The sequence below is a fragment of the Anser cygnoides genome, chromosome 9 (assembly GCF_040182565.1).
Source record: "Anser cygnoides isolate HZ-2024a breed goose chromosome 9, Taihu_goose_T2T_genome, whole genome shotgun sequence".
NCBI classification, from domain to species: Eukaryota; Metazoa; Chordata; class Aves; order Anseriformes; family Anatidae; genus Anser; species Anser cygnoides.
In genome coordinates, this window is record NC_089881.1 from 7,418,679 (window position 1) to 7,437,176 (window position 18,498).

Consider the following 18,498-nt stretch of genomic DNA (forward strand, 5'->3'; position numbering starts at 1 on the left):
GAACAGATTGCCATCTTGTTCCACACATATTCTCCAGAATGAACAGGAACAGTAGTTCAACTGCTTCCTCTTCAGAAGACAGCAGAAACAGAAAATAGGTATCATTTTATATTTTTCTTTTTACAGGCCTTCCCTTTAGCAGCTGGAGAAACAGCATACACGTGCCTAGTAAGAATGCGCAAGGAAATAGTTTTACAATTCCTTCTCAGAATTTGGCACTAAATACATTACGGTAATTCTTCTAGTCCTTGGACACAAAATCATTAGGTATGGGCTATTACTTGCGTTATCACTACATTACTAGATCATTATGAAAAATAAAAGTTTTAATCAGCATGCACATTTATGAAGCACAGTGATTTGAAACTACCCCCCTACAACAGCTTCAGCATTAGCACTAACCAAAAAAGTAGAACATTTTGCTAGCAGAGAGACCAGCACACAGAAAAAAATTACTACTACAGTGAGTCTCACAGGGCTAATTGTATGGTGCACTGCCACGCTGGGATTTGTCATTAACCAGCATTTACATAAAGCTATTACACAAGTTAAAAATCTAGTGAGCTTCAGGTGGCTGTTAGATGTTTTATTTTTTCTCCTCATCCTCCCTCCCCTTTTTTTTAAACCTTTCCCTATGTAACATTTTGATTGTAAAGGAGGCAATTTTTTTTTTCCTTTATATCTGTCATTGTTTGTGTTTATTTCTGCTCTGTTTCTGATATTGATCACAGCATACTTTCCTCTGTTATTTTTTAGATCCATATTTACAATTATTGCTTTTTTTTTGTATCAGTTTTGGCATAATTTTATATAATGACCACAATGCATCAATACAAATTTGCTTCTTCATGAGGGATGGTGTACACACAGATGGTTCAGGCTGTGGCATGCCCAGGGCTACATTCAAAATACAAATTGGACAGCCAACAGCTATGAGTAAAATTTGTATGCTTTTAAAGTACCTCTGGTAATAATCTGTTTCTGAAACAGCAGTTGCTGCTGGTGTCCATGTACAGACAGAAGAAACCATGTTTAGGGTCTTTCCTCCAGTTTTCTTGGTGGACATTTTCTGAACACTTCCCAAAGCACAGGTATATAAGCACGTCGTAACAAGCTTGCAGTAAGCTAACACACCAAGCATTCTCATGGCAAATACTGAAATGAATAATGCAATCCTGCTTTCATGAATAAGTATGCTTCTAAATATGACTACAATTAAGAGCAGATTACAGTTCTCAGATTACATTGTGCAATTTATGGCATCCAAACAGAAAGGATCTGAGCTGTAACTTAGTTTGTGAACAGTCCCAGCCCATTCCGGTGCAAAGTAAAACCTTTACCACAGCCAGTTTGACCATGCAACAAAACCATGAATATTCCTGTGGTCACTTAGGTCTCAGCACGGAGGCAGTAACTGCAAGTGAAAGGCAGAAGTTTCTAAACTACTCCCAGCTTTAGTGCTCCCAATTTTGGCAGATAACAGTACTGCTATGGACTTGAAAACCTGCAGAACAAGGAGAGATGCTTTAGACTCAGCAGAAGCCATCTCTCAATGGAACAGACCAAATGCATCACCTAATGTGGATTTGACAACAGCCTAACATTTGGCAAACCTTCCCTAATCCTGTAACAGGAGTGTGGTTGTTTATGTGGCCTCAGACTTGAACCCCGTCTGTTTTGAAATGGGCAAAAATCTGTACCAAAAAAAAAAAAATCTGCAAGAAAAAAAAAATTCTGATGCCTCACAGCCCTCATGGCATGCCCAGGTGCCCATCACATCTGGCAAAGGGAACCCTTTGCAGGTTTTGTTCTCTTTTAAAGCTCTTTAATGGCTTACAGGTGCTCTCTGTATACTCTGTTCTCAAAGCCCATAACTACATCTGGCCCAAGCAATATGAAAAAAAATTGACTTGTTTCTATTTAAGCATCACAATACAAATATTTTGGATGAAAAGTGATCAGATCCTAACCTTTGGAAATCCTACTTAAAAAACAAAGCTGCTACAGATCTTCCTCACCTCTTTGCTAGCCCCATGCTCCCCACTTTCAGGTCTCAAGCTGGCGTTTAACCTCTACAGAAACCTACAGTAAACTGCAGCTCTGGAATGTAAGAAACTCATTAAAATTAATCCACCACAACCCACCACTACATTATTTCCTTCTTAAATTGAACTGTAGCAAATCCTTTCCTAGGAAGACGCCGCAGACATACTACTAGGAATCGTGGCAACTTCACCTGCAAAGGCGCGAGGCGGAGATTCCCTCAGACAGCACCTCACCGGTGAGCAACACAACGAGCCTCCGTCTGCACAGCGCAAAGCAGGTCCAGAGAAAGGTACCTTCCTTCTCATCGCTCCCTCAATTTGGACTTTTCAAACGTAAATTTCAGGTCCAACCACTATTACTACTGAAGAAGTCAAATATTGATTTTTTTTTAAATTAAAAATAACCTAAAAACAATAGGTACTTGTATTGGGTGCGTGAAGCAAGGTGCCAACAGCACGGGCTGCAAAGGTGTCGGGGAGGAGAGGGCGGGGCTGCCCCAAGCTGGTTCCAGCCAATTCCAGCCCCTTCTGGAAGGTTCTGGACAGTTCCTGAAGGTTCTGTCCGTTTCTTCTGTCCAGTTCCAGAAGGTTCCACAGGAGGGCAGGGCTCAGCTAATCACAGGCCGTGGCACCTCATGGGAACAGATTTAGGGAAAAGCAAAAGCCCCCTGCCTGTGAGGGAACGAAGTCGAGCAGTGGCAATTCTGGCACCCAAACCAGCCCTCCTGTTCAGCTGTGAGGGCAAGGTGGGTCCCCTTGGTGACACAGACAGCCCACTGCACTGAAATACTCTCAGACTGCAAATTTGGGTGTCATGCCCCGCTTCAGAATTGGCTGGTGTTATAAAGGATTCTTCATTATGAAAATTCAAACGCTAGCAATGTTCCTGGTAAAACTAGGACCACGACGTCTGTATTTAAAAATGTCAATAAAATTGTGTCCATGTAGGTGTTCCTTTTTGTGCTCAGGAAAAACATGTAAGAAAACACACCAAAAAGTCTAAAATGTGATACTGGTTTTCAGCTTTTTTTTTTAGTGTCCAACCAGTGTCTATCCCCTGCTCAGTCCTCCTGGCAGTCACACCAGGTGCGTGCTTCCACAAAGAATGGGAGGAGGAAAATAAGTGTATAATAATAATAGTAACTTCAACAATATTATTATTGTTAAATTTATAACTGTTATTCTGACAGTTTAAAATGAACAAATTGTAGATATAAAATCATGTTTAATAATCTTTCTCTGCATAGCCACCCTATTTGAACTCAAGATATTGTCAAAGTTCTTTCATTTGAAAGCAGTTCAACTAGCTTTGTAGCTGCGGTTCTTGCTATTCTCCTCAGTATTTTGCAAATCTCCTCAAAGCCCTATGCTTCAAATACTGTTCTTTGCACCTTTAATAATAATGAAACCAGAATTCTGAGCAACACTTCCAATTGTGCACTAATTAACCCCCAAATACTCCTTTTAAATTCTTTTATTCACACACAATATATTGTACAGCTTTAATTTGTACCAGGAAATGTTACAGTCATAATTCTATTCCTCTAAGTGTTATGTAGTGCCATTTCCTTGATTTCCAAGCAGGTGTTATCAAATGATGTTTTGAAAATTAGAAGTATAATGCCAATCAGGTTCCTAAGATCTAAACTATTCTGTATCTATGAAAACATATTACGCATATAAATATATATTTTTCATACTGACTTCTTTTATATGTTAAGCAGCTGGAAAAGCTAATTCTCCTATTTGCAATAACATTGGCATTAAAAAAAAAAAACTTCTAAGATTAAAAAGGATAGAGAATAGATTTGTCCACTTGTATTCATTTTTATCAATAGGAAAAGAGGTAGAGCTGTCACTAGTGAAGAAAAAGTCTATTAAGATGTCAGTTATGGTATCATTTACATTAATAATGTGTAGCAGCTGCAAGCTCAAAAAATGAACAGTGCAAAGATTTGTCACAAATTAACCACAGAATTGTAATTAGCATGGCATAAAAGTACTTAGAGTTGAAAATGAAGAGAGGGATCAAATCCCTCGTATATACATATATGCTCTATGTACATGTAACAGACAATACTAGAAACGATTGTGGATGATTTTGTAACCATTGCTTTGCCAGTAGGTAAAGAAGCTGCCTGCTTATTCCATACCACAGACAAACTACTCTGCTCTTATGAGGCTCCACCTGCAGTGCTGCGTTCAGCTCTGAGGCCCCCAGCATAAGGAAGGCATGGACCCGTTGGAGTGGGTCCAGAGGAGGCCACAAGGGTGATCAGGGGGCTGGGGCACCTCTCCTGTGAAGACAGGCTGAGGGAGTTGTTCAGCCTGGAGAAGAGATGGCTCCGAGGAGACCACACAGTGGCCTTCCAATACATAAAGGAGGCCTACAGGAAATCTGGGGAGAGACGCTTTGTCAAGGAGAACAGTGATAGGACAAGGGGTAATGGCTTTAAACTAAAAAAGGGTAGATTTAGATTAGACATCAGGAAGAAATTCTTTACTATGAGGGTTGTGAGGCCCTGGTTTCGCAGAGAAGCTGTGGAGGCTGCATCTGTGGAAGTGCACAAAGATAGGCTCGATGGGGCTTTGGGCAGCCTGGGCTGACGGGAGGTGTCCCTACTTATGGCAAGAGGGTTGGAATTACATGATCTTTGAGGTCCCTTCCAACACAAAACAGTCTTTGATTCTACAACAAAGATGAGTCTTTGGACTCCTCAGGCCATTTCCTGATAAGGATGGTGTTATTTTCAGCCCATGGCAGCAAAGTAACATAGAGGAACTAGACAGACACTTGCCCGTTTGCTCCTGGAGGAGTCCAGCCACACTCCCTCCTGGAAGGAGGGAAAGGTTTCTAAATAGCACCATGTATTGAAATTATATGCATAATCAATTCTTTCTGGGACTATGAGTCCTTTCTTTTCGCATTCAGGGTGACAGTCATGAGTACATTCACAGTAGAAGCTTTTGCTTTCAAAGGTAACTTGACAATTATGCAATAAATAAGAAAACAAATACTATTATCTGTTAACCTTATTATAACAACATCTCTGTAATGTGTGAATGACAGAAACAAAAGCAATAACTTGCCTTTGCAGGAAATTTTTAATCGAAGTTAAGAGGCAAGAATAATGGTGTGTCAGCGTTAGGTTTCATCAGCCTCTAAGGTAAGTCTTTCCTTAGAAAATGTAATTGAAGTAGAATGAAATGTTGAACTGACAAGATCTGACATCCCCTTATAAGACAGGAAACATCTCAGCTAGAGGAAAAGATGACCACAGCATTTACATTCTTCTGAAATTAATACAACTGTCCCACTCATTTTGAACTTACTGATGAATAGAAAATATTCAATCTTAAATGTACAATATAATACAAAATATTGACATTTTTAAAAGTTAGCATTACACTGGTAGTTTGAAAATTAGCACCAGGCTAAGTTGAAGAACAGTGAGACGACAGAACAATTCCCATATCTTCTACACATTCCTAATAAAACTGACAAAACAGTAGTATTTGGGGGGCAAATAAGGAAAATACTGAATCTTATCTAGGGTCTATACAACATGCATTAGTTGCCGTTAAGTAAAATAGATGCATGTTTAAACAGCGTTGGCCAAAGAGTATAGAACAGAGTCAGTACGTTATGTTCCAGTCTAAAGTCTTTTGTATGAGTTAGTTGACTTATGGGGATACATCTGTTTCTTCTTCCTGTAGATTTTCCACGTATTAAGACAGATGAATTTGCTGGATCAGTATCTCTGCAGACTATCTGCTATGTAAAGTGCCTGTCTGCCAACTGCATAAGATAAGCCTGTCAGAGGCAGCTCTACTTGCATCAAGGGTAGATACAGAAATGTCATTTGCAATCCTTCATACTGGTTGTCCTTTTTGCTAGAATTGTTTTTCTTTATTCTTTTACTGAAGTAAAAAAAAGACACAAGGAGCATACTGAGGGAACTTTTGAAATAGAGATGAGATGGACATACAAAACATGAAGGCTGTACCAGTCAGTATTTCAAATTGCTGGCAGTATCCTGTAAATTCAAAATTACATAATAACTTTTTTTTTTTTTAATCTAAGTTGTGGTGGATCACAATACACACTTGCAGCTGGACAAACAGCAAATAAAAGAAACGAACAAACAATTACCACAAATTAATACTTAAAATGAGTTATGTCAGACTATGCACTGGTTACTTCAATTCTCTTTCGAATGTATTAGTCTAGCTGCTCAGATCTTGTCATACTAGATGTGATCCTAGTGATGTACCAAAATAAAAGATGACCATAGCCACGGTAAAACCTACTTCTACGTAACTACCCTGGTAATGGGATGACCTGAGGACGTTTACAAAAATGATTGCTTCTAAAAAAGGAAACTCTTTTGTCCTTAGTAATGAGAAAACATTATTATTGCAATCACCTTTAGTAATAGATTGAATTGTCTATTCAATTATTCAATTAGATGCAGTCGCACTTCATTGTTATATTTCCTCAAGCAGGGTGATGTTGGCTTTGACTAAATGTACTCCACATTCACTTATTTTTCCCCAGTGACAGAACCAAGTACATATCACACTCACTGCTCACCCCAACAGTGAACTGTTTATCATGCTCTATTTGCAAGGTCACACTGTAACATGATCACTGAAATCTTTCTTGGGGGAAAAAAAACATGGTGGGGAGAAGGGTTATTTTCACCTGCAGCATTTTAGAATCACATGGAGAACACAATTTTGTGTTGTATTTTTAAAATACAGATAATTCAATAAAAAAAATGATATAATTTTAAATAGCAATGGCCAGAAAAAAAAAAATCAAAATCAGTTCATTATCAAATGTTAGAACAACCCAATGAGGTTGTACAATGAGGTACAGCAAAGTGATGAAATGCAGGGGCATGAAGTACCTGCCCAGGATGGGAGCCTTCTTAAGCTATAGTGATAAAAACATGACAGAATTATTTCTTGTGTACATGTTGTGCCCTCAAGTACCATTTATATTCAGTCTGAGGAGACCAACTGATTGCAACACTGCACTGTCAAGACTTCATGCCACAGGGTCTTTAGCACCCAGGTAAATCTCTCATATACCATCCTTAGACCGTGGCTATTGACCAAACAGCAGCAGATATTCTCTCATTCCTATTAAGCATGCTACTGAGAGCTGCTGTGTATCCATCGTCTTGCTTTCCTTCTTTCTTCAAAAACAAATAATGTAGATATTTACATGGGGTTTTTTTGTTGTTGTCGTGCGTTTTTTTTTTTTCTTAACACAAGGTCCAGGGCAGAAAATCAAAAGATTTTATTGTAACAAGTAATTTTAACATAAAACCCATGCATTATTTTGAAATAATACTAAACACAACTGGCTACAATTTTATGATCAGCTTAATGCCAGTGGTCTATTCATTCAACAGAGCCAGAGGTAGAGATACAACTAGACAATTATTGTAGTACCTGTCTCCCACAAGCAACTTAGTTCCTCCCAGAGATATTCCCTGTACATTCCTTTTACACCTATCTACAAGAACTACATCTAATGAAAACTCTAGTTAATCAGTCTTGGGTGAAAGACCTACCTCTCAAATCCCCACTTCTTTATTCTAGTGAATAATTTTCTCTAATATATAAGCTATGACATGTTCTCTTGCTGGGACTGGTTGAGAGCTCCTTTTGACATCTCAGGCACCTTTACAGTGCATACAAGTACATTATTGTGTTCGTATCAATATGACTTGATGCCTACACACCAAAGCTGAAAATGCACAGCACTGAGATTATCTGTATCTAAGAGCAGTCCTTCAAAATAACGGATGTCATACATCATCCTAACGATAGATCCATAAGGAACTGTCATTCAGACAAGCACTTAATTGGAGGGGATAAAGATTTACTCTTCTCATGTTTGAGGTACTGCTTACTGTGCTTACCATAAAGACTAGTTTGTCTTCTCATTTTACTGCTTCCTGCATAGAGGTGGGAGCGTCAGACAGACAAATCCCTTCCCTGTCACGCTAAAATGACAATCCAAGAAACCCTGAGCACACTGATCAGGGGAAGAAAAGCCTTTATTCTCCTCCACAGCTATGGGATGGAAACCCTGGCAGTGCACAAGCAGCATGTGAAATAAGAGCCATAAAAAGATGGCAAAGAAATTGTTTCTTGGCTTTGGAAAACATTCATAAATATTTTCCATTTTGTATCATGACGAAACTAAGATATCTCAAGATTATGTAAGTTATTTTGTTTTTTATATAAACAGCAGGCAAGAGGAGCGGGTAATATTGGGAAGACAGTTTTGGTGTGAATGCATCTCCAGAAAAAATATTTGGGATATGAACAATTCAGATGAGCCTCCAGATCATATAAGGCTCCACATATAAGGCTAATATATTAACCTCTGGGCTATGGGTTTGATGAAAATCTCTCTTTCAAGTTATCACTTTCATCAGAGACCTGAGAAAATGCTCTTGACAAAAGGCTCATTGAGGCTGGAATACTTCCCTGTAAATTTTAAGAGTCAATAAATCAGTTTATGATAAAACACACCTTGCTGAAAAACTGTAGCCTACAATTATGAAACAATATTTTTGCTTCCTGCTAAGAAAAGGATCTTTTTTTTTTTCCTATAGAAAAGGACTCCCTTTTTATGTGTACATAATTTTAATAGATCAATGCTTCCATAGGTACTAGAAGGTGCTAGAAATTTATAGGGTGCCAGAAGCCTAGCACCAGCATCGCACACAATCATCTGAGTACTAGTTTTGTGAACTGCAAAACAAAACATTCAATATACTGAATATTCAAAGTCAAGATACATATTGAATGATTCTGGCATGCAAGAGATATATGAATAGCATGGTTCTGCAGGCTCACAACTGAAAGTATAAATGAAGACAATCATTGCCCCAGAGTAACCACTGCATTCAGGTAACTGTACATTATGGATGAGTGGGCTCCAGTTTAAAAACATCCCCACCTTTCCTTAGGCCCACTATTTTAATAGCCAAAAATCTCAAAGCATTGAATTCTATTGCTGACAAAGTCTAATTTATTGCCCACCTGCCTGCACTCTTGATTAATGGCTCAACCACAGCAGTTAAAAACTGGCAATGGAAAGAGTTGCATGAAAATTGAAAGTGATATTAAAAATGTTTCTTGAGAAAGGAGGCTGTGTTTGCAAACAGGTAATTTAATTTCCTTGCACTGCCTTGTACACTTAAGTTTCTTAAATTAAAGTGAGATTTGTTTTCATGCTAGAATCCACTGGGAGGATGATTATGCTGAAACACACTTCGCTAAGTGTTGGAGGTACAAAGAGGAATGCAGAGAATGTTTCAGTATATGAAAACTGCATATTAAGTAACTCCATGATTTTCCTAAATTAATACACTAAAATGAAGAATATTTCTTATATACTCAAATGAAGATTTACCACAGAGTAATGAATAACTGCAGGCAAAATTATAGCTCTTTAGCCAGCTCACTTTATTTTAATTTTATTGCTAAATACTTTGAGGAGGATTCCTTATGTAAGAATTGTATTACTGTCCTTCAGTAAGGTAGGAGCAGGTAGATTTATGCTGTGGACGATGCACGAGTCCCAGATGAATTCTTATTTTTATTTCCACAGTAACTTGCTATTTTCCTTTCACCAGTTCTCAGCCCTGTCATTCCTCTTTCACCAGTTTCATCCATGGATATAAACTGTCATTGATCAGATGACAGAGACTCTTGAATTTGGATTACAAAGGACCTATCAATATAAAAACTGACCGAGTTTCAAAGATTTCTCCCCATTTTTACTTCACACAAAAACAAGAAAGGGAGATAGGAAAATAAATAGCAAGTACGTGCTTCTCATGAGTCTGTGCGAAGTCTTCTCTATTATAAAGGTACACAAGGTTCTGCCACTGAAGTGCCAGGGAACGGCTGTTCTTCCAATACCGTCTTAACATCTGTCCTCAAAAAGAACCATGTCGAGATCCGTGCCAAATCAGGTGCCCTGAAACACCTAAATGAGGACGCTGGCCAAGTGCAGAACATCCCCTGATAGCAAGAAGATGCGTAAGTATTGGCACAGAAAGGTTCTTTGCAATTTTGATCTGTATGACTGCAACGCTTTTCCTTTGGAGAAGTGCTGTTGATATTTTTGCCCCCCAGATCAGACACTGAATTCAAGGATATCATGAGAGATTGTCTTTTCATGAGCTGATATTCTAGCTGATTGCAAGTTTCAGCCCTCTCCTGATGAGCAGGACGTAGTTTAAGATTGAATGAAGCCAACTGAGTCATGAAATCTAGACTGCCAGAGGTCAGGCAGTATTACACCCTCAATATTGACAGAGATCAGGCAATGTCACAATGCACTTCAACAGACAGCTCTGCAAAGTTGATACTGCACGTACCCATCCTTAGAGCTCAAGACAAAAAATATTGCCTAGTTGCCTCTAACAGCTGGTAGCAAACCCCCCACCCTGGCACCGTACCAATGACAACTACTCCACAGCACATGAAGAAAGCAGAACAGCTCTGAAATCACCATCATGCTACATTGCTTTGTGCTAGGCAATTTGTTAGGAGACTCCAAATTAATCCTAGAACTTAAGTGCTACAGGACCAAAACACCACAAGATTATTTGCTAATCAGACTCATGAACATTTCCTTGCTGACCCCAAGTTATTAATATTGTACTTTAACTCTGAGTGAGAAAAATACACCAACTGGGCATTTACAATGAGTTAGTAACACTGCAGTAGTGTACCCTCACTACAGTAATGTATCCTGTGTGGAGCTATGGGTAGTTCTCATAATGTGGCCAAGCCCATCCTGGCCAAAGCCCTTTTTCCCCTTCTGTCTCTCTATTACAGAGCAGAAAAAATGATCTTTCCTGATCCCTTAAGCGTGTACTAAAATCACATCTACATCAATGTATAACAACCCTACACAATCTCAGTTACTTCTGAAAGAAAATTTTTTCTTTTTTTACTAAATTTTTATAAAAGTTTTGTTCTTAGTTTTAGTACAGTACATTTTAAAATATTTTTTTTCCAGGAAAATTGTCATCAAGAAATGTTTATGGGCAGCTCAAGTAACAAAATAGCGGGGATGTCTCACCCTCACAGAGCTGCAAGAGCTTCAGTTGAGGGTATTTGCTTTTAGAAATTTTATAAATTTTAAATGAATTAACAGGAAAATGGTACAAGCATAAACCTGCTGGAATTCTGCACTGCTTAGGTGCTTCCAACATGTCTGCAAAGCCTGCCCTTAGGAATCTTGTCACAGCAGATGGATTTCACTCAAATGGCCCCATCTGTCATTTTTCATTCGTATGGCTGTAGCTTGAACTCCAAGAACACCTAGGGCACATTTTCATCAAAATGCCTTGCTAAGCAATCCAAGAGATGAAAGAGATAAAGAAGATAATGCTCCAAAATCTTGCACTGGGCAGAGAATGTGACCCAAACAAAATGAAAATCTGGCAGATTCTTTCAAGTTAAGAGATGGGAATAAAATACTGCCTACCACCACCCAATGAGCTCCAGAGGTATTTAGAAGAGAGAGCATTTCCCTTCCCATCTTTTTTTTTTTTTTTTTCCTCCTCCAGTGTTTTGCCATCTGTCCACTTTTACATCCCTTTGAATGAAAAAACAGTTTGGAAGAATAGATCCATTTTCACAACTGTTCTCTTGCAGGGCAGATAAGGACAGAAAGGGATGATTAAAACTTTTACTGATTAACAATAACGTAAAGCAGGAGAAGAAAAAAAAAAGCTGATCTGAGTCTTGTATGATGGAAGCCAGTTTCAAACAAGCGTTGTACGTAATTAGTATAACTAGAGGAACAAAATCTATCCCACACTTGGCAGCACAATTTTGTGCTCAGCACAGCAGCTCAATTTTGTATTTAAAATACCTAGGGCTATTAAAATATTACCATTTAAAGCACATCCAGTCGGAATCAGAAGTTCAATTTCCAGTAAGAGCAGGTGAATAATACAGATGTATTAGCAGGTGATGGTGCACTCAGCTACAGCAGACAGATCTCTATCTTTTCCTAATAGGGCACTTGGTGCTTGTATCTCCTGCAGCATTCTCCTCTTTGAGATGCAATACACTTGCATCTAGCATAGAGCTGTTCCCCCCCGCCCCCTTTCTTTTTTTTTTTTTTAATTTTCTTCCTCTCCTGAGAGTTTCATCAATATTAGTGGAGATATTTATCAAATACAGATGTAGGGAAGAATAATATAAGTTTTCTGATAAGGCAATAGTCACATTGTCTGTATCAGGACGGTCTCTGGATCAAAAATGTATTGCACTAGTGTAATGGGAAAAAAAGAAAAAAACATTTGACTGAAATAAAACACTGTGCCTTTTGAAAAGACATGAAAAATTGTTCAAAAACACGTAATTCAGAGCTCATCTAACAATCAGATTTGTGAGCCGTCAGCATTACCTGACCAAACTGTGTATCTCTATAAATTGGAAGTAAACCTCCATTGTCCAATATGTGTCACAGCAATCTGCAAGATATGGAAATACGTCAACGGGTAGGAACTCCAGGAATTTTTTTATGAAGCAAGCTAACCCTAAAGGAGCCCTGCTCTCTTCCCTGTGCTATACAAAAGGGTTGGCAAAGAATAAGACAAGGAGCGTAGGTGCTGAGTTTGCACACAACAGCAGAGAGCTCTCTCCTACTCGATAGTGAGAAGTTGGACATGGCACATTTCAGTTTATTTTCTTTGCAAAGGTCAACAAATTCTGAACAATTTCCTAGTGTCTCTCATGCTCCCCCACAGCTCAGAGCCCTCTTTTTCCTCAGAAAAGGGCCAGTTCAAATGTACAAGATACATTTTGACACCATTCTCTGCCACTCTTTTCTCCTTCAGACCTGTCTTAATCACCCCCTCAGATCTGCATCTGCACATTAAAAAAAAAATAAAAAAATTACACTTCTTAATATCAGTGGGATGGTGCAAAAGTAAGTTCAGCATTTGTAAAGTACTTAAACTTTATGGCCAGAAAGTTGTAGAGAAGAAAGTTGTACCTTGGAGCATAAACAATTAAAATAAATTTATAAGAGCTATCAGTGGAACAATACTCACACAGAAAGCAATTCCAAATACACTGTATTAATGGGGAGAATTGGTTCCAATTATGACATTTCTGTTGGCATTTTAAAGCTATTTTTAATGTAGACGATTTTATAGAGCCAGATATTAGACTACAGTCAAACCAATGCCAGCAATACTTTAGCCTGCCAAGATCAATCACAGGGATCCAAGAGCTCGAGCAATCATTCTGCTGACTCCAAAGAACTGAAGAACTTGATGGCCGCACTTCTGTCCAGTTTTTTATCTCTATGCCACAACAAAATACAAAATATCTTTTAATGCCTGGTGGAAATCACTTACTTATAAATGGGAGAAGCTAGCTCAAGAACAGGTAGAGCGAGAAATTAGGATGAGGAGATCACAGGGTACCACTGGAACTGTGCAGAAAAGCTTGCATAGCATTTGTCTGTACTAGGCCTAATGCCAGCTAGTGGTATCTCAGGTATATGAATAGTAAATTCCCTCACACAGAGAAGAAAAAATTACACAAGTCAATTAAATATATCACTCTAAATTATGTCTATATACACACATATACTGCATGTGTATATTTTATATTTAAAGAGACCACTGATGACAGTGAGAGGCATGACACAGATCAGAGGCATTCAGAACACAGACTAAGGTGAACCACTTTACAAGATACACTTATGGGAGCTCAACAGGGAATACAGAGCAGTAGGTAATTGCTTGTTCCTTCAATAGTGCTGAATTTAGAAATGAACAGCAGTAATAACATTCATAATGAAAACCCCATAACTGTTTGGGGAGAGAGAGAGACCACAAATCTAGGTATACTGTAAGCTGAATACAGTATTAGTGATTTTTCTTAAGACAGGGGATTCCACAAGCATAATTTGTTAGAAATGCTGTAGTGCTTAACCACTCAAAGGCTGTTTTCCTGTCCTCTGAAGAGTTAAATCTGGAAAAAGATCCTATGGTAGACGCAAATTCATTCACCATCCTTTTGTCGTAACACTTTCACATCTAGTGCACCGTTCAAGACCTTAGTAAGAAAAAAAAGTAAGAAAAGACAAATGGAACAGTTGAAAATTCTGGGCTGCTACTGAAGTTATTGGACAGATTCAAAGCAGCACTGAGACAGGGATAAATTGTGGACAAATTTTGCAGACTTTTCTGCAAATTCTTGTTTTTACTTGGGTAAATCACCAGATTTATATGAGTTATAATACCTGTTTCTTTACATTCAGCCTAAGAATTACAAAGCCCAGACACTAAATTTCTTCCCATTCCATGTGCCTACAAAGGAATGCCAGCTCAACTTAGCTCTTGTAGAAAACAGAGCTTGCTCTTAATGTTGACAAATACTAGAAAAATGATTTTTCCCTCTTTTGGGGCTGATTTAAAGCTTACTGCAGTCAAAATTAGCTTGCCCACTGACTTCAGTGGACTACAGGCTAGGCCTTCACCCTTGCTCACTCCACTCTCGTTAATATGAAGATTTTAACTGAGTCCTATGTACAGAATTTAGAATCTTCATTAATTACAGAATCCAGAGCCATTTGAATTAGGACTCATGAGACAAATTTATTTTAGTACAACTATTTGAGCTAGGGTGAAAAGGCTTGGCTGAGGGTGAAGTTTGTGCCTTCCTGCTTCTCAGTCCAGAATTCCATGTCCAAGGCGATTCTTGAGGAAAAACAGGTCTAGGCAAGCAGCATGTTAGCACAGTAAGGTTTGAGATACTACCTCTGTTCCAGAGACAGCATGACCTTGTGATCCAACATTATTTTGAAATTTTTCTTCCTACTTTGTACATATTTTTAAGCCTACATAAAAGTTATAGATAAGCCAAGGCTCCGTGTATGCACTTTGCAAAGAAGTCTGCAGCCACCCTCAACAGGATACAAAATCTATCATTCAGGACTAGCTGTACAGAATGATATATTGCTATTTCCTTTATCATACTTTGAAAACCACCATTTCAATCCCTCATGTAAATGTATTTTGATTCTCATTTATCAAACAGCAGCAATGTCCTCTTCTGCTAACTAAACAGCCTAACATGCAGTGGATACCAACTCTCCTCACTGCATACTGAGCAACCAAGTGAACAAACTCTGAAAGACCTGATCGCAAGAAGGATAAAGTGTTTACCTCTGACGTTATCAAGATAAGACTGTTTTACATTACACTCTGAGCTATAGTAAACGGATAGTTTTGCTTATCCTGTTTGTTGTCTCCTTAACTTTTCTATGGACAAGATGCAGAACAAAGCATATGTTAATTGGAAAGGAAATGATTGAATGCCAAACAACATGTAAAGTTTATCAAATTTTAAAGCAGATGCAATTTCAAAGACTTCAGGATACAGGTCTAAGTTTTATGCAAGCCTTGCTATGTAAATAAAAATAATACTGTATTATTAGAGGTCGATATAAAGCAGCTTGAAATCATTTTCATTAGCACAATACTAAGCTGCTATCAATACACTTTTTTCAATAAACATCTCTTTCATATTCACTCTGTCTGTCTTAGAGGCATTTAGATGATTTCTTTCAATAAAACAATTTCATTTAAAGGATTTTATCCACATTTCACAGTCTGCTCGTGACCTACTTCTTTGTATTTGAACGAAAACTAATCATATTTCCCATGCACTTTACAGAATAATAAGATCAGGAATAGCATTTTGGAGAGAATGGAAAAATATCTCAGAAGATGCTTCCCCACCCCTTCAGACAACCATGAAACAACCCCTACCACCAGCCTGAAATACTGAGTTTCTGCTTTGGTGGCATTTATACCTACACTGTATACCTCTAAGAATGAGCTTAAGCTGAGAAAGACTGAAGCCTTTTCAATACCTACCCAAAGGTATGTCTACCCCAAATGACACAGTGAGATGCCCCAGTTAGTTTACTAATACAATTCAGCAGAATGCACTGCAAAGAAACAGCCTTGAGTTTTGAAAAACTGCATAGTTTAATTAACACAGAGCTGTGCCTAAACAAATAAGCCTGCCAGCCATAGGAAAGCAGAAAGCATTTTGTAAATATCATCACTTGTAATCAAAACAAATGGAGGAGGCAGAGCCTCGTTAGCCTTGTGCAGTCCTGCACTGCGTTCTCAGCACCTTTCCCAAGGCTGGCTCTGTGCTCTGGGCAGTGCCAGTCCCTGGCAGCACACGTCTAAACTCCTGAATTTGTTCTTAAATACACTCAAAGAGTGAGGACTGAGCATCTGCACCAGATGCAACCATTTTCATTCTATCTGTGATATTTATAATCTAACCATGCTATCTTGTGATTCATTTTCCTTATTTACCCAGTCAGGACTCTACACAAAGTATTACACTCTCCTGCTTTCCAGAGAGTTCAGTAGTCAGAAAAAATTAATCCTGGGAGTGCAGTCTATTGCAGAGAAAGATAATTTGAGACTAAAATCTTGCGAGGAATGAAACAGCATTTCCCAGTAGGGTACACTGTAACAGCAGTTTCTGTGTTAAATATTTAAGTAAAATAAATTATGCAATTATGCTAGAAAAAGTAGAAAAGATGCAAGAAATATAATTTACAATGCAGGTTTTTTCAAAAATAATGTCAGTGGGGAAGTGCTCAGCTGAGCACCTTAGTTTCATTAACATGAATACAAGCACAAAAATAAAAATGCCTCTAAAGAACTGCCACTTTCAAAAAAAAATTTTTTTAGCATCCTTTTTCTTTCTTTAAAGTAAACAAAGTAGCAAGCAACAAAATTTAGATATAGCTTGTGTCAAGCTGAGAAGAAAAAACGTCCAGTTTTTGGTACTTAGTACCACTTTTGACATGTCAAAGTGGTATGTGCTGAAGCCCCTTTGAAAGACTGTCCAAACTTTAGACCTTTAAAAAGAACTGTCAGACATTTAATCTTCATTATGTACATTTTTCAAGACCAGAATGCAAGAATTCTAGATTCTTTAAAACTTTTTGCTCATAGGAAGTCATACTACTAGCCTTTTAGTGGTATGGTGTTACAAACTACTGCACAAAACCACAGTGGACTGAATGATTTATTAATACCCCAGGCTCTCTTTTTTGTCCTGTATCTGGCCAGAACCCAATCTATACTGGACTGCAAATCATAATGACCGATAACCAAAACTCAAGGGCAATCCTGTCACTTTTAAAGATACATAAATGAGTAATAACTGAAAAAAAATAAAGAAACACATCCATTACTTGCTATATTAAGTCATCTTTCTAACAAATGTTCTATTTGAGGGTGGGACATGTAAAATCACAGAAGAATACACAGATCTCAGCCTGGTATTTCTGCAACTGCAGTGCAGAATGACAGCCCACAGATCCGCAAACTCATGGCCGCCACACACATTCCCATTTTCACCAGGCAAAAGGAACAAATCTTTCACTCTCCTTCACAAATACCTTCTCCTGCAAAACAAGATTCTTAGTAAGAAAACTAACAATTTGTTTAACTAGACATTAAATACTTAATGAGGTAAAAAAAACCTATTGTCTCAAATCAGATAAGCCACTTTCTGGCTATGCAAAAATACAATGCTCTCCATCTCTATTTCACTTTTAGTATTATGAGCCTGATTTTGTCTGGAAACGTAAATTATGTGCTGTATCCATGAGCCAGGGAGCACCTCCTGCCTTTTTAGATCAGCACAGATGTGACAGCTACACTGCTGGAGGAAGTTATACCATCAGGGTTCCCTATTTAGAACCACCGTGTGTCATTTCTTAACAGATTGTGCAATACTAATATAAAGTAGTGCATTCAAACCATTTTCAAAATTTCATAGTGTTCACAATAAGTTATTTCTCCCAGTTCTGTTTGAACTTTGTGTTCAAACAGCACAGAGCTAACAACACAGAGCTACATTGATAGGTTTTTATACTGCAGTATGTTACTAGGATGCCTACACAGCTGCACGACTTTTATACTTGCAGTACAGAAGTCTGAGCTGTTCCATGCAAAGCGCTACCTCTTGAAATCATGCATACTTATTTAAATCTTCTTATGCTATGGCAACATTGCTTTCAAACAACGCAGGTATTCTATTCTGCAGTTTATTCAGTGTAGGCATGCAGTTACACAAATTCTTCAATAAAATCAAATAAACACAACAACATCAAATGGTCCAAATTGCCAAGTTCAAATGTTCAAAACCACAATTTCCTTGAAAACATGACTGATACGAAACCAGAAAAGAACTTCAATTTTTAATCACTTCTGTTCGGTGATAACTGACAACAGTCTTTACCACTCCTGCAACAGATAACGTGGCACTTGCTGGGCTACTTCATTACAGTTTTCTCCAGACTCAGCACAGGCTACCTTCAGCAATAAATTGTAGAGCTCGC

At 38.2% G+C, this 18,498-nt stretch overlaps 1 protein-coding gene and 1 long non-coding RNA gene across 3 annotated transcripts in view; one reads left to right on the forward strand and one right to left on the reverse strand.

Moving 5' to 3' along the window:
• The window catches only part of CLSTN2 (calsyntenin 2), a 340,481-nt gene that overhangs the window by 213,033 nt on the left and 108,950 nt on the right, over window positions 1-18,498 (reverse strand). Inside the window, exon 1 of one of the 2 annotated variants that reach the window (XM_013188099.3) lies at window positions 2,237-2,490. The exons of the other annotated variant lie outside the window; for it this stretch is intronic. Coding sequence (XP_013043553.2) covers window positions 2,237-2,351 — 115 coding nt within the window. The 5' untranslated portion in view covers window positions 2,352-2,490. Of the gene's footprint in view, window positions 1-2,236; window positions 2,491-18,498 lie in introns of those variants that run through there. 2 annotated transcript variants of the gene reach the window in all.
• LOC106040307 (uncharacterized) lies at window positions 2,655-5,988 on the forward strand. Its single transcript, XR_001209819.3, has 3 exons — window positions 2,655-2,791; window positions 5,144-5,212; window positions 5,763-5,988. It is a non-coding gene; the product is annotated as an uncharacterized lncRNA (long non-coding RNA).